The 21650-nt window shown below is 38.0% G+C and overlaps 1 protein-coding gene across 2 annotated transcripts in view; it reads right to left on the reverse strand.

The window, feature by feature from the left end:
• Positions 1–21650, reverse strand: part of ENPP1 (ectonucleotide pyrophosphatase/phosphodiesterase 1) — a 57293-nt gene that overhangs the window by 19968 nt on the left and 15675 nt on the right. For both annotated transcript variants that reach the window (XM_042795830.1, XM_032983177.2), the window contains 11 exons: positions 19938–20054; positions 17862–17987; positions 17635–17695; positions 12558–12655; positions 8960–9039; positions 7442–7561; positions 6202–6311; positions 4927–4992; positions 4544–4616; positions 2331–2439; positions 1057–1188 (listed from right to left, as the gene is read on the reverse strand). In XM_042795830.1, coding sequence (XP_042651764.1) covers positions 1057–1188; positions 2331–2439; positions 4544–4616; positions 4927–4992; positions 6202–6311; positions 7442–7561; positions 8960–9039; positions 12558–12655; positions 17635–17695; positions 17862–17987; positions 19938–20054 — 1092 coding nt within the window. The remainder of the gene's footprint in view (positions 1–1056; positions 1189–2330; positions 2440–4543; positions 4617–4926; positions 4993–6201; positions 6312–7441; positions 7562–8959; positions 9040–12557; positions 12656–17634; positions 17696–17861; positions 17988–19937; positions 20055–21650) is intronic.

Consider the following 21650-nt stretch of genomic DNA (forward strand, 5'->3'; position numbering starts at 1 on the left):
ATTTAGTTTGACATTTTGTATAACACAGGCCCATTACATTTCACACCGTTACTCTGTCCTGAGTCTGATGTGCAATGCTTGACTGAAGTACATAAGGCTTACACTGGCAAGGGAACCATTAATAATCCCTGCATAGATATATGCAATGTTACAAAGACAGCTGTGCTACTTCATGAACACAGTACATCTGTCAAAAGCATGAGATACTCTGCTTTTCTCCTTCCTGAACCTACTTCTCCAGGGAGAACCTGGAACTGCATTTGACTCCCACATTCTCCAAGGAAACATTTAAAACAGTTTAGAAAAACATCAAGCAATGAAGCAAATAGGACAAAGTCACTGGGGTTGAGGCCTACAAGTTTTAATGGTCATGGAGAACAATAATCTAGGATGGGCTTTTTTCTCTGAAACATGAAGAAAATGCCTGCATTTAGCATTAAAAAGTACCAAAAAATGCTGGCATTAAACGTTCACCTGAAATGAGACTGCATAATGAATCAAAATTAAAAATTTGTAAGCATTCATTGATTTTTACTCAATGTTTATTATCTTTTTATGTTTATTTACAGCTTACTCAACTGCTGTCAGGTCTTTAGTCCATTTTTTAATAATTAGGAAATATAATACTCAAAATAATATGTAAAAGAGAGTAAAAATCTAACACTCCTTTAAGAAAGAAATACAGCAAATTTATACATAAACTGGTAAGTTAGGAAGTGAGGTGAGACATGAGGGGGGATTTTTGGTCTGTCTTGAGCACCAAGTATCTGATTCAAAGGAATGACATTCACAAGTCAAGAGCATTTGCAGCTTGTCATTCTGAGGCAGCTCACAAAAGCAGTCTGTAGGATTCAAATACACACTCAGACCTGCAAAGTCAAAGGGTCTTTAAAAACACAGGTGCACTACTCTGTATTTCCTCTTCATCACTACCCAGATTGTCCCTAGTTGACCCTCACTCAGGCTTACCAACAGAATATGTGGATTGTAAGTTTGCATTCCTAAACTACAAAAGTGCAAAACTGAGTAACAAAAATTAGTTTAGCAATTACATACAAGAGAAATACTCATCTGGAACATTAATAGGTCTTAGGCGAGCTGCAGGACCAGGTACTACCATGAAGTCTTGAACATCGTCCAGATAGCTGTTCAGATATGCTGTTTTTCTGCAGCTCCCTGCTTCCATCCCTGCAAAAGGAAATAAACTTAAAAATGGGAATATCAGTGTAGAGTAGCCTTGCTGAGAAGACATGTAACTTCAGTTGTGGAAGTCAGAAATGTAATTTCTTGGGTTTTTTTATCAGCAACCCCAGGACATCTGATCCAAGGAGACCAAAATATTCATGTACATAAGAAAACAAAATATTACATAGATACACACGATAATCCATCTCCTCAGCCAAGAAAGACACTCCAACTGAATAGACAAATTTTATTCTCTGAAGGGAAAGAACTCTTATGAACCTAGGAACAGTAGTAATTGCCAGATCAAATATTCATTTAGCCCAATAACCTACCTAATAGTGTTCAGCAACATGTCTGGAGAAATACCTAATAAGCATAGCAATTATGGACCGATCTTCCTCTCAGTGCTCCTTATCAGTTTCCAGAAGTCAAGGGGAATTCGAGTTGCATATTGCATTTGAACTCTTACTTTTATTAATTCTTGACAGGTTTACCCTCCATTAATTTCATAAATATTTTTAAAATCTGTATAGATATTTGGCTTGGATCATAACAACAAGTTCTGCAAGTCAATTCTGTGCTGCATGGAAGTGTGCTTATATTTTGTCAGGAAAAGCAACAGGAAAAAAACCTGTTAAAATATATAACTTATTACAGAAATAATTCCAGAAATATAGAAAAGCTATTACAGAAATAAAGTTTCATATTCACGGCCTTCAAATAATGGGTAAAGGAACTGATAACTGAAAGGAAGGTATGGCTTGTATTTTAACTTCTCCAGAAATATGCAGACTATTGTTGTGTAATATAGTTCAAAGACATAATAAAATGAAATGTATTTTTGCAATTCACATTTTTTATTTTATTTCTTTTATTGGCTGGCAATGATCACAAGAGGAATTAGGAATAAACTATGACAATTATTTAATCCCTCTTTATATTCTCCACTTCTTTCCCCTCCCATAAAGTAGTCTGATTCTCACCTACACTGCTTATCTCTTACACCATCTTGATAATATAAAACTTAGTTTCTAGGTATTAGCTGCTTTGTTAACCTTGCCAGAAACATGCAAGTATAAACCCAGAATATTACTTTATAAAAACAGTTCTTCAAAATTCTGATATATTTTATAAATTTAATTTACCATGATCTGATATAAATACAATGTTCAGGCATTTATGCAAGTTCATCTGCTTGAGACCATCCATCAGCATCCCTACTATGTTGTCCACTCTCTGTAATGCCATAATGACCTGCAGAACAAAAACAGGAATGTAAAGTAAGTGTTAATCACTTCAGTTAAAAAGCAGAATTTATTTCTAGGGAGAAGGAATACATTTAAACTGTAACAGTATATGCTAATAAAGAATAAGGAGATCTTCTCATAGACTGTTCAAGGCTAGATGCAGCCCAGACAAAAATGAAGGACATAGGGGACCTAAAACTGCTCAGTAACTCCCAAACTCATGACAGGGAGCACATAGTGTGCAAACAGGAGGAACTGTGAGGTCAGGAGACTTACAGCAGCCTCAATACCCCATTAAACCTGCTTTTTGCCTGCTCATATTTCTGAGCTGTACACCCTTTAGATGCATAGGCTTTATATCCCCCGAGAATGGACTCAACATGTACCTCTATACAGCTACAAAAAAAAAAAAGGGAGCCTGCAGATAGCTTAGCACCTGCACTGCTCAGGGCTACCTAGACCTACAGAATACTGACTATATCTACACTATACAGCTCTTGGCCCAAATTTTTTCTGAGCCCCATCCTGTATTAAGACACGGTGACACAATTTTATGTATTATTTCAGTTGAAGACATTAAAAAAACAAACAAACCAATCCAACCAAACAAGAAAAAAAAACACAGAAAAAACAAACAAACAAACAAACAAACAAAACCACATAAAAAACCAAATCCCAATCCACACATATCCAGGGAGGGTGGTTTTAAAGTGTGAAATTGAGGATGTTTGTTGCACTGCCAGGGGCACAACCAAGGACAACAGGGAATGCCTAAGGGTGTAGATGCTGATGGGAAAGTACCAGAGGGCTAAAGAGAATAGAGGAAGCCACGCCTGCAGTACTCTTCCTTGAAACCTCTGTTGAGAGAGACCCTGGAGCAAACTGTCCTTGAAATTGTGACTGGATATTAGTCTCAGAGCAAACTAGTTTAAAGGGACTGAAAGAGCCAATGAACAAGCTACCAGTCTAGCACTGTTTGTGATCAGGGGGTCTGGCATTCAAGCTCCCTTGCTTAGGTACAGCCACAAAGGCTACTCTGGAATATTTGCTAAGTACACAAACCAAAAAAAAGTATTTTTACATCAAGTCATTCTGTTACGTCATTGAACTACTTGTGTAAGATATCTTGCTTTGGGTGAACAAAGATGAGATGCTCCTGGGGAGACCCTCAGGGCCTTTCTCTCCAGAACATTCCTGACACACAGAACTTCAGATACACTTATTATCCAAAGAAAACCAATTCAAACACATTCCCTATACCGCAGTTCCAATTAGTTGTCTGCTACTTCACTGGATGCTTACATCCATCTTACAGTTCCTTATAGGAACAGTATCTGCTCACACCTCAGGAGAAATTGGCAAGAGCTTTTTGCTGTTGTCACCACTGAGGTTAAATACCTAGTTAAGATGCCCAAACTTCCTGACCATTCAAGATGGGAGAATTTTATAATGTTCCTGAATTTCCAAAAGATTTTTCCTTTGCATTTTTCACTTGGATTTGTTAAATATAAAGCTTTTAGTATTTCTAAAAACAGTAGCAGTCCCAAAGACTTCAAGGTACACCACAGACTGTGATGGGGTGAACATTCCTTTTATCACCCTCTTTCTGAGAAAGCATAAAATCTAACTGCAGGGAGAGAAGACCAATATTCCTCTAACCTTGGCACAGAGACTGAGGGAAAATGAATGACAATTATGACATGAATACTTAACCATCAAAACTTGGATCATTGTTATAAAAATCTGTTCTTGCTGAATTGAAAGTATGTAAAATTTCTGTCCCACTCACCCTCCCCAACCCCAAATCAACTTAATGAATTAGTAGTAGAAGATAAAACAACATAAAAGACATACCCAAACATGCTTTGGCAATTTAAAAGTTATTTCAATAAGAAAACAAAAATTAGACTTACTAAATATTCTTCTTATTACATGCTTTATATCCATGTTAATTATGGATGGCCTGTCTATTCACAATGGTTTTTTTCCTAATAAGCATACTGGACATGGTCTTGGTTAATCTAACATGAATTACAGAAGCTTATTCTAGAGTCAGAACAAAGCTTCAAATTAAAAACAAAAGAAAAATAAGAAACTACAAAATTACTTACTCCGCTGCTTACTGGTCCAAACTTATGGCCTGAGGAATCTGGTTCTTCTAAATACAGAGTGTAAAAGTGTGGTCTGTATCAAACAGTACCAAAAATGTAATATTTTACATACATGTTGAGACAGTTTGAATAGATTATATTTCAACAATGGATATCAAACATTGGAAACAACGTTCTTATTCAGAAGGACAGATTAAAAGGAAATAGAGAAATGCAACTTAGTAAAAAAAGGCTTCATTCATAGAAACAGGCTTGCATTAAATAATATTTCAACATTGTTAGAATAACGCATAAGATATTGTCTAAAACAGAAATCATAATTACAAAGTAATTAATTGCAACACCACTCAAACAGGAATTTACACTTACAATTGTATACCTACCTTTCATCCTCAGGTAACTGCAGCCAGCGAAGAACAGTTACCACCCTTTCTTCAAAGGGGATTGAGCTGTATCAGAACAACACAAGATCAACCATCCATGTATCACCAAGAGCTAAAAGATTTTAGTCACACATTACAAAATCAATGTACTTTAAGGGAGAAAATTTAATTCAACCATTAATAGCTATTTAGCAAGATGCAAGTTTATCTATGCTAATTGCCTGTTACTCTACAGGAGTTAATGGTCCCTAGAATGTTGTCCCCATTGATTGCAAAGTGATTAGAATAAAGCTCCCAGTATTGCTTGTGTTTATTATGCAGAGAGAATAATTGGCTTCAAGGTGCAAAATCATGTGCAGGTTTTCCTTCCTGTATTATGTTTTGGAAAGTTTTAGTTTAGAGGTGTTTGGGTTTTTTTAGATGTTTAAATACTTTGAATACAAGTTCTCATTCTATGTCAAAAAGTAGACACTCCATATCAATTACTGAAGTAGACCAACAATAAGCATGTTGAACTATAACAACATGAGGCACCCACAAAGTTAGTAATTCAGCTATTTAACACAAGTTCATGTAGCAAAGTACAAGTTCCTAGAGAAAAAAAAAAAAAAAAAGTAGGTAGTAAGTCAAGAATCAGAATTTCCACCCTATATGAAGGATATGGAAAGAAAAAATGATCCTAGGAAGATAGAAAATCCTGATTTCTTGAGTGAGATTTGAGATTAATAATTAAATGGTGATAAATAGATTTATGTAGAATTTTCATTGGGCACAAAATGTTTAATTGCAGTGAAGAGCAATCACTGGCTTAAATATGACTTCCTTAATGTGAAATATTTTCAAAAAATTTGCAATTAAAATAATTTTATTGCAACAATTCATGACAATCAACAGTAAAACTTTAGTTTTCATGGTCAATATCACATCAAGACCTAATCCATTCACTGTATGAGAAGTTCGGATTAAATGACTCTAAAAGACACCTATAAAAGATCTTTATCAATAGAAACAGAAAAGCACTAAAGCTTCAAAGCTGGCTGCTCTTAAAGCTGATTTTTCCACATCTTTCCTGTAAAATGTTTGCTGAAGAATGACAAAATTATTAGACAAAGAATCTACATTATACTGAAAAAAAAAGTTAATTGGATCCTATCTTCTTCTCCTGTTGTGTACACCTATTCAGAAAAGCAGGAAAAAATTTATGCTTTCTCTGGCATCTGTCCCATTGCAACAGTTAAAGCAAAATATTCATCCAAGACACAGGAGTTTACATACCTATTGTATATTTTATACAGGTTTGGAAAGGTTCCATTAACTGCTACATCTGACCCAGGCCAAAAGAATGTACCTGCTTTTAGACCTTGGTACATAGCTGTCAGCCAAATCTGCAGAAGAAGAGCAATCGCCATCATTAGTGCAGCTCACTGAATTAGCTGAGTAACTGCCAAGTCCACTACCATCCCCACCAGCTCCGCACTTTTCATCAAGATCAAAATCTAAAACTGTAAGCGGAGCACTCCAAACAGTCAACCTTGCACGTCATCACTATCTGCAGCCCAGATATACCTTGCAGCCCCATTCCTCAGGGCAAACACTCCCATCTCTTCTGCTGTTACACCGGCGGAGGGGCGGGGGTCAACCAGGACAGAAGTAGGAACCATTAGCTCCCACAGCTGGCACAGTAACACAGGGGTAGAGCCAGGGCTGAACACCAGGAAGGGGAAATGTCTCAAGAACACTGAAGCAACGAGTGGGAATGTTCTGAGGACCTATGCCCCACAAAACTCTGAAATATGGGAGCAAGAGTTTGGTCAACTCTTCTGATTTTACTGCTGATTTCATGATTTGCAGATTTCTGTCTGCCTTCTGCATGCTTTCCTGACTGACTTAAACACTACTGTTTTCTCAGTGGCCCATAAAGTCCACTCGTGTGTTCTTTCCTCCAAAAACACACACAGACACACACACAAATCAGTCCTCCCCACATTACTAAATAGTTCCATCTGTTCCCTTGCTATTCTTCAGGCTAGCACGCACCAAAACTTTCCCATGCCACTTCATATTGATGGTAGTCTCAGTAAATTTGCCATAGCTGTATGACTGAACTGAGATGTTTTCTTTTAAAACCACATCTTTAGACTTAGTAGTAATTTGGGCAAAGTGTAAGCCTTTAATACTGCTTATTACTAAAATTAATTGGTTTGCCGATTTCCTTAAAGAAGTTAACTGCAAGCCTGCTTCATATTAAAAATTGAACAAAATCTAGTATTTTTATTAGTTAAGATAGTTTTCTCCCTAGAGAAAATTCCATTTAAGTTCAACAAAATCTATTAAACTTTGTTTCATCTGTCATTTTGGAGCTCTAGTATGGCAGTTCCTAATCATGCTAAGTAATGCTTCCTGGCTGACTTAGAAGTACCCTCTGTACTCTTTCAACATCACTATGCATCCAAGTGATATTAAGTAACATTAACAACAGGCTGATGTACATTCTCTGCAGTGTATTAATACTTACAGGCTGTCCTTGGTACCACTGTGGATTAAACTTCTCTTCACTTTTAAGAGTGAAGGATGAATTTCTTTTGGGGTCATACATCTTGTTATCAATTATACCATGAGATTCGGGATACAGCCCCTGTAATTGAGAGTATACCTTGTCACAATGTTATAAAGAAAAAATCCCTTCTGGCTACACAGACAGTGTCCATTAGATAAATATGTCCAGTGAATAGTCTATACATGACTTTGACTCCACCAGCACCTCAAGACCCAAATTTAACAGCATCACCTGCCATTGCTACCAAGCTCTACCTTCCAATTCTTAATTGCTTCCCTGTGAGAATAAAAAATACAGGGAAGCAAGTTGCTCTGGGATCATACTGAAAGACACCGCCTCAGTTCACACGTGTTGTATCTTTAGTACCAATGACAAAGCAATCACCTATGCTGGACCTCCATCACATGACCAAAAACCAGGGATTTCAAATGAGAATTGCACCTCAGCAGGTGAAAGCTCTAGCTGGGGATAAGCACTACATAAGCAGCAAGAGAGGCGCTCGGAGGCACCAGATGTTAGGTGGTTTTAACAGACTGTGCTCTGCCTTCAAGCAGATCAACTTCTTTTTACATTAAAGGATACAACACCACCACCACTCAGACCCTGATAAACACTAGGCCCTGCTAGTTTTCACAAGAACAAGGCGCTAAAACAAAGCTCTATACTGTGTTTAGGGACACTCCCATATGGCTGCAGGGCATGATTAATGCCTCTTATTTGCACATTCAATCATGGATATTTGAGAGGATTACACAATTAAACATGTAATTCCTGAACCTGTGCTCCTTACTTACCAAAAGACAGTCCTGACAAACTGGGAAGATAAGAAAGTTCAGATCCTCGAGTACTTGACTGAATTTTAGTTTTGACATGACGAAACTAAGAAGGATCTGCTGGATTCCAACCCTGCATTTGGAGTTGAAACCCTCCCCATTCTTCTTTTTCCTCCTATACACAGGAGGTGATGAATTTACAAGATCAGTTTTGTGACATCCCTATTCAGGTTTGGGCACAGTCCAGCACAGAGTCAACATCAATGTGACTCTCAAACCTTTCCTATAATTTCATACTCTTCTTTTCATCATGCCACGCTGCCTTAAAGAAGTGGAACAAGGCTAGCAGTTTAAAGGAGCCAGGCTGCTCTCACTCCAAGAGAGAGTGCGGCAATTCAGTGGCAATATTTACACAAATGAGGAGTTGTACAATGATGTGACCTTCTACCTATATGGGAATTTTTGCAGCTAAATCTTGGAAAGATTGGATTACTCAGTCAGATTAGATCTGACCATTTAGCTGTAGTATTATATAAATGACTGTTAAACTAAATTAGATAAAAGATTATAATATATATATTTTCATATTCTGAAGGGACATCCTATTGTTTTAATAATCCATCAAAGAAATATACTATTCCCTTGGAGACAATTTGATAATGAATTTCAGTAGTGGAAAGATATAATATACAGGAATTCTTACTGTGACGATGGAGTAATGATTGGGAAAGGTTTTTGAAGGATACACTGGTCTCAAACTGGAAGTGTATGTTCCACATTTCTCTAGAGGGAGGAAGAAAGGATATCAGCAAAATTACAGAAATAAAAACCCTTCAAGTTTCTCTCATGAAGACATATATCTATTAAAAAAAAAAAAAAAAAGAAAAAAGAAAGATACATTTAGAAAGTTTTAATTCTTCAAAATTCTGAAGTTTTTTTTCCCATGTTCATTTACAAGCTAAATGGCTACTAATACAAATTTTAAATATTTCTAATGACTGGCTTGAATGGTCACATAAGTAAAACCTACGGTCATTATGAAAAGCATGCATAGGTAAGAATGAATAATCAAAGAAATCACACACTCCAAAGTTGCCCTGGTGTGCGGTAAGAGAGGTCAGCAGCTAAAGACCAACAAGCTATGTCACCCTGGGCACTCCCAGAGATGAAGTGGCTACTGCACAGTGGCTCTCAGTCACCTGTCAAATCACTATTTATTTTTCAGTCTTATTTTTGTTTGGTTTGTGGGATTTTTTTACATAAAAATAACCTCTTATTTTAGGATGAATCTCAGGTTTTTCTTTATCTTGATATAAAAATCATAGATTTTTAAGATTAGTACACAGTATTTGCTAGTGTGAAGAATCATTAGCCAGGCCAAAGCACTTAAGCAAGCCTTACTCTAAGTGCCTAAATTTCCACAGGCAAGCGTATGGATGGGCCCTGATTTTCAGAAAGAAGGGTGGGGGAGGATAGAGGGCACGAGGGCAGGGGGGAAGAGCCTTCATTAATGACTTCAAAACTGTGCGATAACCAAAACTACTTCAACTGAAGCTAAAGAGCCAAAAAGTAATGACCCTACAGAAAGGCCACCACTGGGCCATCTCCACTGGCCGTCTGGATCATTATTTATAATATAAATAAAATAGAAGTGAAAGGTTTGATAACATAAAAGGTGCTGCATCAAGGCATTTTGAGCTCATTAAATTGGGGTGTTGGAATTGATCTCAGCTGAAATAATCAATTTGAGCTAATTGAGATAAAAAGAAGCCAAGCCAGAAAAATAAGTCATCTCAAGTTACACAGTCATCCTCTTCCACATTTGCATTCTATACTAACAAACTATCACTATGCCCTTTTTGCTACTGTAACACACTTGACACATTTCAATCATTTCCAAATCTGTTTTCCCAAATCACATTTTTTCAGTGGGTAGGCTTGAGTTTTTCTGTTGTTTTTAAAGCAAAATACACTTAAAAACTATTGTTTTGTTCAAAATCTTAGGGGGTTTTGCTGGGGCTTTCCATAAGCATTATCTTTCTTCTTTTTGGCTTGTTGCCTTAAAGACAATTTAAGACAAAAGGAGAATTTATTTTTAAATTATGGTATCAGAGCATAGATGTGAAAATGTTGTCTCTGAACTCCATACACACACGTTATGGCTATACCTGGGTTCACTGGAAACCCTCACCTCCATGCTAAATTGTCCAACTTTTAGTGGCTAGCAGAGAGAGTGACTGTATAATAAAACTTGCTAAAAATGAAATGATGATAATGTCTTAAGAGGTTCTCCAAGGAGACATTAAAATTTCACTGTAGGCATGGATGAATTAATACAACTTGATAATGGGAATATTTTTATCTAATCGAATGCTACGCTTGTCATTAAGTGTTTATAAAGAGGAAAATCCAAGAATTTAGCACAGTTCTAATTTAATAAAGAACGGGGCAGTCCAATAAGTTACTTAATGCTAATAGCTGTTCACTGTTTTGTAAATGCTGTCATTCATAAACTTTGTCTCTTTTTAACTATTTACTAGTCCTGTAAATAGATAACTATGAACTTCAAAGTGTTCATTAAAATTTTTCAGCAATAGTCAAGTAACTTATCCATTATTGTTACTTGTCTACTACAGAGGAATAGATTTCATTACCCTTTCCTGTACAGTACAATACTGTAGCAGCATTTACACACTTAGAGATTCTTATCTTTACAGTATGACTTCTTCCACCATTTTCAGTGCCTAGACACAGGGCAGATGAAGCACATGGAGATTTGCAGCCACAGGCCCTCAGTGTCATGTGAGATACACTCCAGTGACACCAATTTTTACTTATGAGACTATTTTTCGCTTACTGAGTAAAATTTGCCTTATCCGAGCTTTTAACCCACCTCTTTATTATGAGGGAACAAAGCCTAGAAAGGCTTTGTAATGAGAAAGCTGAAGATCCTGTAGTATACTGCATCCTAAAAGCTTTCGATCAGATTACCAAAAAAATGCTCTAGAGTAATGTAGAGCTGTAGACAGGATGCAAAGCCAGTATTTTCCCTCCAGACTGTTCCTTATTTTATTGTGTCTAAACCATGTATTACTAAACAACCTGGTTCTAGAATCCTTTAAAAAATGTCATTTTCAACCATCAAAAACTCCATGGTTCCAGAGAAGTGAAGTGACTTTGATGAAGATACTAAGATATTTGTATTTCTTAGTGGTGAGAATTTATCATGCGTTCAGTGCATAGAGAAATACAATTTTATTATAGAAGTCAACAAGAGGACTTGCACTGTAGCCTATTCAGATCAAAGAATAAGGAAACTTTACATGTGGAAGTGGATGTCTTTGCCTGGAAGTCCTACAGCTGCTTTGTGGCACTTATCTTGTATCTCAGCCAGAACTATAATAATTTGTAATAGCCAGTATCTCCTCAGAATGTCCAAGAAGCCTTCTTCAGTTGAATTTTTTTTATAATGGCATCTAATGGAATTGTTCCAAATGCCTTATTTTATTGTAACGTGGAATAAAAAAAAAGCTAAACCCTCAAATACATCTGTGAATTGTTATTCTCTGGAACAGATCAAGTTGTAACAACCACTGTACAAAAAAGCAAGTATTTTTACTGATTTATTTTTAGTCAAACTGAAACCAGCCACCCCAGGTAGTAATTTATGAATGACAAGAAGATTGGCATATTTTTCAGACAAGAAATGCCATCAGTTCTTTACAGACCACAACCAAAATAGAGACAGGAAAAGTAACTACGAGTTACTTAGACACTACAAAAGCTAAGGAAAAAATATGTGCTTATGAGACTCTCATTTCTTCTGAAAGTATTTGTTAAATGAAGGTTTTTCTCAGGTTCAGCATATTTCTACCAGCCCTTCTGTATCACCTGTTCCTAATCTCTTCCTTCTCTATCTTCTTTTTCAAATATAAACATATGCTTTCTACCTTGCTTTCCATTTTCCAAAGCCATTTGACCTAAATATGAGACAACATGCAACATAGGGTAAAAAGTGGTCTACATTTATGTTGAGGAAATAAAGTAAGCTCATAACAAAAAGCATCCACCTCCTAAATATAGCAAGGGGTACTTAATTTTTAAGGTTTCACTGAAAATCGAAAGGGCCCTTTCCTCATGTCCTCCCACACCTCAAGTTCTCTTTGCACAGTTGTATAGGGCAACAACTTCAATTTCCATGGAAAAAGAGTGAGGATTTTAAAGAGCAAGCACAGATGCATCTACGGATTTTTCAGGTAAGACATCATGATATTGCTTAGACAAAAAAAAAAACTACTCACGTAATTTGCTCATAACAGGTAGAAGTCCACCCCAAGTCTGCAAATATTCTGCTCTGAAGCCATCCAATGAAAACAGTAACACTGGAGACTTGGTAAATCTGCACAAACAGAAACTAAAGTATTAAAAGACAGACTCTGAGAAATAATTTCCTACCAGTTATTTTAAGGAAGCTTCCCCCAAATCATGGGGATGCTCATTATGGGACTATAAATCAGACCAAGGAAGTAAGTCTTCCTAAGCAGGAAGGTTTGCAGGCTGGCGCAGCGGTGAGCGGCCCAGCCTCCCGGTGCCTCCGCTCCCAGGCCGGCCTAGCAACCCTGCCCAGCGAGGCCGAGGATTGCAGCAGGGCACGCACAAGGAAATCGTGGCAAGGCCTGATTTCACAGACACCCATAAAATAAAGAACAAACCAAGATGCTTGTGTAATCTGTCTGGTGGGTTTGGTACTCCTTATCTTGAAATCAGTCCCACTGGAGCAACACTCAGGCCCTCCCATCCCCACCTCTCACCCTGAGGTAAGAGCAGGGAAAGAGAAAAGGCAGTGTGAAGCCATGGCATTCCTTTATACACTTTGCTCCTGAACAACCTGCAATCTAGCTGAAAAAAAGGAATTTATCTTTTTACATATGCAGTGCACAAATATGTAAGAAAGTCTATCATACAGGATATGTTAAATCAGCAACTATAACACACATTTTTCCTTTGACCTTATAGAGATTATTTAACCAAGAGGAACTTGGTTACTGTACAAGAAGTACTACCAATCTCCAAACCGAAAAGTGGGGCCCTATTACTGCAACACTGTAATGGTATTTCTGCCTGGAACTTGACAGATAAATTCAGAATCTGATTTCACTGGAAATAGCAAAAATAAATTCTCCCCTTCCAGTCTCCACAGGACGTATGTTTTCCAGCCTTGACTTGTTCCCAGCTTCAGTCCTGTTCAAACAATTTCTCTCCAACTCTAAGTACTTAAAACATTGCATCACAGACATGACTAGTCATCAGTAACTTCTTTCTTGAAGAAAAAATATCCTATGTTTGACTTATAGATATGAAGAAAAAAAATCACTGCAGTGCAACAACAGTCACTGAAAATATAGATTTGCATAAAAGAATTTAATATAATTTAATGCCAATTGCAAGCTCATTTTTCCTTATGTTTAAAAATTGTAAACTGAAAATGTTTTTTTAAGACTTTCTTGCACTTCAGTTTCCCAAAATAAAACAGTGAAGATAAAAGACAAATATTATTTTAAAAGTGTTGAGAATTTGCTTTGGTGAGGTACCCCACAAAAAAATCCAAACAGTCATTTACAAGTGAAACATTTATAAGCCTTATTTTAGTCAAACAAACGTGACCATATTAAACTGAAGATTAGTCAGGCAACCAAAACACATCTATCCTAAGAAAATTTTAATCAACAATTTGGACAACAGTTCAGCCAAAAGGATTTCATTAGTCAGAACCACAACATAGCCTATCCTTCACCCCAGACAGAATAAAACATTAAGATATATTTGTAAGATGTGTGTTTGTAGCCTGGTTTGTATTTATATAGTATATTTAATATCATCTTTTGAAAATCTTAGTAGAGGCAGTGAGTTAGGAACAAGAAATGAATGATCTTCTGGCCAAGACCAAAGTCCTTTGATAGAACAGAGTAGGAAAACTTCATGTGCTACCTTTGTCTGTATTACAAGTATTTTTTGCACCACAGATTCTGAGCTCTGCAATTTTATCAAAGGCTTCCTCCACCCCCTGCTCCCAACTAATTGATTCCCTCCAGTGCAGAGGTCTAAAAATCTTCACTGTAGTTTCCCGCAATAAAATACCAACTTTGAGGCAAAGACCGTTCAATATTACTTACCAAGAAGTCTAACTTAAAAAAAAAAAAAAAAAAAAAAAAACAAACAAAAACCAAACAAACCCCAAACTCAAACCAAATTTAAAACAACTCCTTAGAAAGGGACTTTACGCAACTGTTTCTGGTTTGGCATTTACAAGTAAACCAACTGTTAAGTACATGTTTTGGTTGTCTGCAAATCCAGCTACTGACCCCCCTGCACATGTAAAATTAAACTTGGCAAAACAGACCATTTCCACAACTAGGGAGATTGGCCATTTCACTTCTCATATACTCTACACACGATGAAACTCATATACTTAGTGATCCACCCTGTGCTCAGGAAAGCAAAGCATGTTAAACTGTACTCTTTGGAAAAGTTCCAGTAAAATCCCCAGACAAACTCATCTGAGCTCAGTTCCGAGATATATCAGCAATTTCCATGGCTTTTTCCTGTCAGTAGCCAAGGTTACACTTACCATTTCAATAATGTGCTACCATGAGCAAGCAAGCCTAGGAGGCTCAAGTTTTGGCCGGGCCAGTGATTCATGCTGACCGTGTCCAAACAGTACGACAAGGGTGTTTCACAGCTCTTGGATAAATATGTACGCCACAGTCACATCCTGACTCCAAGCTGAAGGAAATGCAGTGGCAATTATCCCCTCCTATAAACTGGCTTCTATGGAAACATAATGCAGGCAACACAGGCTTGCTGTGGTCTAGCAGGTTCACCAGTCTGGATGATCGAGAGCCCAAAACTGTGGACCACACTGCCAAGCTGACCTGCCTCACTGCAGGCATGTCAGATCACAGTTAAAGGAAAAAAAATAGCAGGAGAGGAAAAAAGAAAAGAAAGTCCCCTTGAAAGGCTAAACATAATACACATAAAACTTCCTACCCACCCCCCCACATACATGCACTACTGTCTGTCTGTCTGTAGCCATAAAGCATAGGAAGTAAAGTTTTTCCACTAAATGTACTTAAAGCCTGAACAGGGGCATAATAACAATCTTTAAATATAGAGGAGACACCTACAAAGAGGATAGGAACCAGCTGCTGAAGACAGAACAACGAGTAACAGGCTTAAAGTACAGAAAAAGATACGAAGACATCCAGAAAGACATCTAGCTAAGCACTGGGATAAACTGCATAAGTAGGTTTGAACTCTCGGAGTATTGTTTCACTCCTCGAACACTGGGAAGGACTAGATTGCTCCTGAAATCTTATAGACCATTAACTTCATAATCCTATTAAATAACATAGAAACTAGTCTTGGAAAGACTTCGGTGAGTAGTTAATTTTAAGCAGTTCAGTCTCATTGATATCCGTGGGATTTCTCAGATTAAGCACCTAACTGAACACTGCATTGTCTTTTGTTTATTCTGCATCATGAGAACAAATGCAACTAAAATCAAGATAGAATAAACCCAGCAATTTGAACCCACAAAACATGCTTTATTAATATGCACAGAATCAGAATTGATATCCTGAGGCCTCAAAATATGCACTGAGCTAAAGTCACCTGCACTTCTGCCTACCCCACCATAGGACGAAGTGGATTGTTTACAGTTGTTAGTTTTGGGAGAGGCTTGTGTGCTAATAGTCTGAGATGAGCCTTCAGTCAACACTGTTTGATTCAACTTTGACCACACATCGCCCTTTCCTGGGCTGGGTTTTATTGCAACATTTCTGGTTTTGCCAGGATTAAAACAATTTTGGTAGATCATGTATCCCTTTCACAGCCTGAACAGAAATAACAAACAAAAACCCTGAAAACAAGTTAACCAACAGGAGTTGCCCCACAGCATTTACGCCATTAACTTTGACTGTGCATCTGCACAAGACTCTTGATTTTTTTATTAACCACCTCTTGGGGGTAACACTTCCTAATCTTGCATTAGGGAAATCAGCATCCTAGAGTCAGTTCTCAAAACAGTCCTGAATGGCCCCAACCTCAGAACAGGAGTTAATGACAAAAGCTTCCAGAACCACCTGACTACCACCCTCCTGTGCAGAGGCTTATCAGGCACTGGGACTCCAAGCTGGACAGAAGCTCCAATTTATGTCTTGAATGAGGTTCTGAAGTGTCAGCATTTGTTATTGCTCTGAATCAGAACGAAAAGTACTCATTTGGTATAAAAATATTCCAAAAGGAAATATATTTTGTTTGATAGTATTATAACCCCAATGAATAAATTTAGCATGATTTAGATATCTTAACGTAAGTCAAAAAAAGTAATGACATAAGAACAAAATGAAGTGTTTTTACTTTACTAGAAATATCCCCAGCACGCCATAATCTCAAAATCATCAAAATTAAAATAGTTTTAATTTTTTTGACATTTCTCAGACAAGAACATAACTGAATTCATCCCCACAACACACTTACAAACTATTTTCCAGTGGAACACTTTTCAATCAAGAATGTTTAAGTCACTTCTATTAATAACTTATACATACAATCATAGTTTGCAGCCAACTTCAGATTTAAAGTTAATTTGAAGATCCCGGAGCAAAACCAGTACAAATGCAGACTTTTTTCCTGGCTGGGAACTTTGCTGTACTATTTGAGACTGAGTGCTGATGCCATAGACTACATGAGTCATTCCTCACACAGTGTATACATAACTTGCAGGAGTAACTCCCAGTGCAGAGCTGAGCCAGAAAATACAAGGATCCCATGGCATTTTACACCTTTTAAATAAAGTAGTTCAGACAGCTTGTAAATAATTCTGTCCCACTGCTGGTGAAACTGCAACAGTGATCTGCCCACATTTTGCAGCTCTGGGACTGGAACGAGAAAGGAAGAAGAAAGGTCTTTAGAGGTGACTGGGAAGGGAGGCAGTCTTAGGAGCCTGTGACTACTAGATGGGTCCCAAAATATTCAGGACAGCGGGTATTGGAGCACATGTAGGACAGTAATGAGGCTGGCACAAGGCGGAGCTGTCCAGAGCACACACATCTGTGAGAGACAGCAGGGTTCAGGAATAGACATGTCTTGTAAGTCAAGCGAGCGCTGGGATACACAAGTGCTGCTGGGGTAGAGCAACCTGATCTGTTAGTAAGCACTACCAAATGCTGGCTGAACAGGCGTCCTTCTCTGTCTGGCAGCTCCTCTTACTGTGGATAAGAAAGGCAAGCAGGTCCCAGGAAGGCACAGTAGGGAAAATAATCTCAAAAATGAAACGTAAGCAAAGAGCAGAGCTATGCAAATGTACAATATCCTCACCCTTTCGGACACTGAGGTTCAGTAATGTCCTCACACTCTTCTTCAACCCAGCTTGCCTCTCCTTAAAACAAATGAGTGCAATTTATTTTTTAAGACAGTACATTCTTATTGATAAATGCAAGTTTTTCATTTTACTGGATGCTTTTAAAGTGATATTATGACCCTGATCCTTTCATACAAATATTTGGTATACGTAAGAGAGACTGCAGAAACTTGAGGATATTTACCTTTACAAACAGCATGGTAATTGACACAGCAATCTTTATTTTCCACACAATCATCTGAACAAGAACAATGATATTCTGGTCGCCTCTTCTCTCCACACCTGAATTTATCACAGGTCCATATGTGGGCTAAAAAAACAGACAAGAGAGAAGGACAGCACAATGATTAATACCAGTCTAAGTGCAAAATTAACAAACTCAGTGTTAAGTTCTGTCTTAAATGTGTACTCACTGAAAAACAGTCCTAAGGCATCTGATGCATGCATAATACTGCAAGCAATTGCACTTTGGAAAAATAGAAACATCCATGGCTAAATAATCCAAGTGCATAGCCATCTGAATATAATTAAGCAGTATATGGTTATAAACGTCACAGATCAGAAAGAATCCATTTTACAGACCTCCTTAAATAAGGTAATTTATGTGGGTATAATCTGGTAAATGCACCCTATAAAAAAGCTCCCAAAGAACTCTCCCAGAAAACCCCCAAAACTTGAATCTGAATTTGGAATGTCTAGAAAACAGTGAGAAGTAACTTATTCGGTCTTGCACTGAAGTCACAATGGATTTTACCAGTCACCATCAGGCACTCCAGCTTCTTTCAGCAACTCTTAGGCATAGGCATCACTCTGCCACTACTTGAGACTACATACATAACCTCACAGGAAGACTTACCGACTTCAGCCTTATTGCTGGTTTTAGTAGAGATTTTTTTCCTGAAACATATTGATTTTTCTGAACAAAATATTCCAATACATTGATAACAAAATGATCATCTTCAAATTATACAGTTGTAAACACAAGTAGACCCTTCACAGTCAATGAGGATTACCAGCTGAGTGAATACTTAAGTGAAGGTCTTAACAGAGACATGGAAGCCAAATCTAAATGTTTGAGGACAGTTGGTGATCTTTATACATGACTAGCAATTAGAGATCCCTGATTTTTTAATGCAATTTAATAAGTTGCTTTATGCAATTTAGAGGACCTTTCAGTAACAGTCAGTTGAAGTAGGGATCTGAGCTCAGTTTAATCATTTGGTTTTAAAAGTCAGCACTGGAATTGTAAAATTCAGGTTGAGACTACATTGATAAATTTTACAAATACACATAAAGAGGAGTGAACAGGAAAACAGTTAACTGAAAAGAATGCTGCATATGAAGCATTAAGGCAAAACTAAATTAAAGAAAACAGTTAGCTTCTGTCCGTAGTGTTACTACCTGCACTAACATCTTTCCCTGTAAAATTTCTCTGCGGTGCTTTTCACACCTTTGCCTATCTGACTTATGCTTTCTGCAAATCACAAGAACTGCTTCTCACTTTGCAACCGTTCTCCACCAGTGCAATCTGTTTTGTCATCCTGCCTTGTCCCAAAGGCTGGCACATGACCCTTGCTTCACACTCAAGCTGGGGAGTGACAAAGCAGAGGGCCCGAGTAGCTGGGTAAGGAGACACTGCAGCTTTCACAGAGCTGCCCTGTCCGTCCCCTTTTTCACGCGGGTGATGACAGAAAGCTTTAATATGCAGAATGTACTCCTATTCCTGGCTTGCATGAGAACGTAGGAGTTGTCCTTGACACCAGGGACAATGCAGGTCACTGTTCTCTCACCCCCGGACAGAGAACAAAAGGCTGGCTGACACCTCCAGTTGCAGTTGTTCCTCCTCTTTCCAAGGGGGAGGGCAGCAGCACAGTCCCTCATGGTCTCTCTCCGCACAGGAGCTATGGAAAAGCCAGCCTGCTGGCTGGCTGCTCCTATGTAGTCCAGCTGGGTGAAATACAAGTTTTGTCTGTGTACAACAGCAGCTGCGCCAGAGCCCAGATGCTTTCCCAGGAGTCCCCAGTACCGTCATCACCACTGCAACTCCACCCATGGTTGCAATGGAGAGAGCACAAAGAGGGGGAGACCACTGGCATCAGAACCACCCTGCTGTTCAGCAGCCCCCCCTTTGCACTCACAGCCCATCTGAAAGAAGCCAGGGGTTATGGCCACCTGACCACAACAGTGCTCACATTCACAGACCTGCCCCACATCACAGAATAAGAGAGTTTGCCCCCATAGCTCCTTTTTCCATCCTTACCTGGTTGTATACATGTTTCCTGGTAATCTAAGCAGCAGTTTCCAAGCTTGACACAATCTCTATCACAACGGCAGCTTCCAAAGGTCCTTTCAAAGCAACGACCTTTGCAGGTTTTCACTGTAATATTGGATAGTGTTAGATGTCAGTGGCTGATCTCAAATCAGTCCGCGTGCAAAATAAATTAATAAGGTCAGTGTGTAGAATGACACAGCTAGTCATTCCACAACGTACAGGATGGCTGCAAAAACCAGTGACAGCCAAAAGAAAATTAAAGTCTTGATCCAACTAAATGTTTACTTTCTCTTCTTGAACAAAGATTTTTTTTTTTTTTATCATATTGAACAAAGGGCTCTGTTCCGTTTTAGAAGTAACATGGTGTTTCATTATTGGCGGAAGCAAGCGAAATAAAAAGCTACAATTCTAGTTTTGACTGTCCCTGACTTTCTGTATTACCAGAAGATACCAGTACAGTTATTCAGAAGACCTCTATCAGAGGAATTCTGAACCTCGGTTTTCAGTATGGGTGCCCTAAACAGTGAAATGCTTTTGCAAAGAATGCTGATCTTCATTTTCACGTCTGCCAATGTTCCACTTTCTATAAATAATTAAACATTAATTAAAATCTAGACTGTACTGGCTATGCTTGCAACTCTCCCATGCTCATACCCTGTTTGAATGACTGTCTTCATACAAATCAGAGGAACTGAAGAAGCCCCAGTTCCATATCCCACTGTACCATGGTTAAGGTACTATAGCAAGACACAGGCAGGGCTGTTCCAAAACAGACACAGGAGATACAAACTTCAGTGTACTGCTCACTGGCTCAATTTTTGTTCAGTTTTAATGTTAAAAAAGGCATATCATTCTTCCACTAGACTGGGGTTGCCTGAGAAAAAAAAAAAAAAAGAAACTCGTGATGTGAAGCATTAACCACACTTAAGTAGTTGGTCAGTCTGCTTCACCCTGTGCAATCACCAAAAGAGAGTGAGGTAAATCCTTCATCATTTGGCTTCTCTTCTCAAGAATATTGAGGTGTGTGATATTAGGAAAATGAGATGATAATAAGCCAATATTGAAAAGCTGTAATAAAATAAGAAAAAAAACTAAACAGATTCTAGTGGGAAATTAATAACCAAATTTCAGTTTAAAGTCATCATAGGACTGTTTGTTAGACAAAGCAGCTTTGCAATAATTCTAGATAGTTGTTCCCAAAGTGAAGCTTGATTTCTTAAAATAACTGTCGCAACCTTCTACCTGAAGAAACTTCACCATCGGAAAAAAACCACATATTTTTCAGGACAGAAAACAGCCAGAGAAATTCCACAAGGAACATTTTCAGACTACAATTCTAACCAGTAAAAAAATAACTTTTTTTTTTTCCCCGTAATTGACTGGAAAAGATGAAAAACAAATGTTCCAGGACAACATGAAATAGAAATTGTTGGTTTGTTTTTTTGTTTGTTTTGTTGGTTTGTTTTTTTTTTTTTTTTTTTTAATAGTGAACTGAGAAATGTCAGCCATGTGACATCACTACAGTGACACTTGGGATACATGGAAGCTGCCAGACCAGAAACTGAGTGCCAGGATCAGTTTACCTCTCAAGTGAGTCCACGTAAGTACTGAGTACACCTGAGGTTTATCTCCCAGTATTTTCATTCCCCTTTAACTGAAACTGCCTCAAGCTATGCATCCAATACTCTTCCTGCAGTAAGA

The sequence above is a fragment of the Tyto alba genome, unplaced genomic scaffold (assembly GCF_018691265.1).
Source record: "Tyto alba isolate M040663 unplaced genomic scaffold, T.alba_DEE_v4.0 Super-Scaffold_22, whole genome shotgun sequence".
Classification (NCBI taxonomy): Eukaryota; Metazoa; Chordata; class Aves; order Strigiformes; family Tytonidae; genus Tyto; species Tyto alba.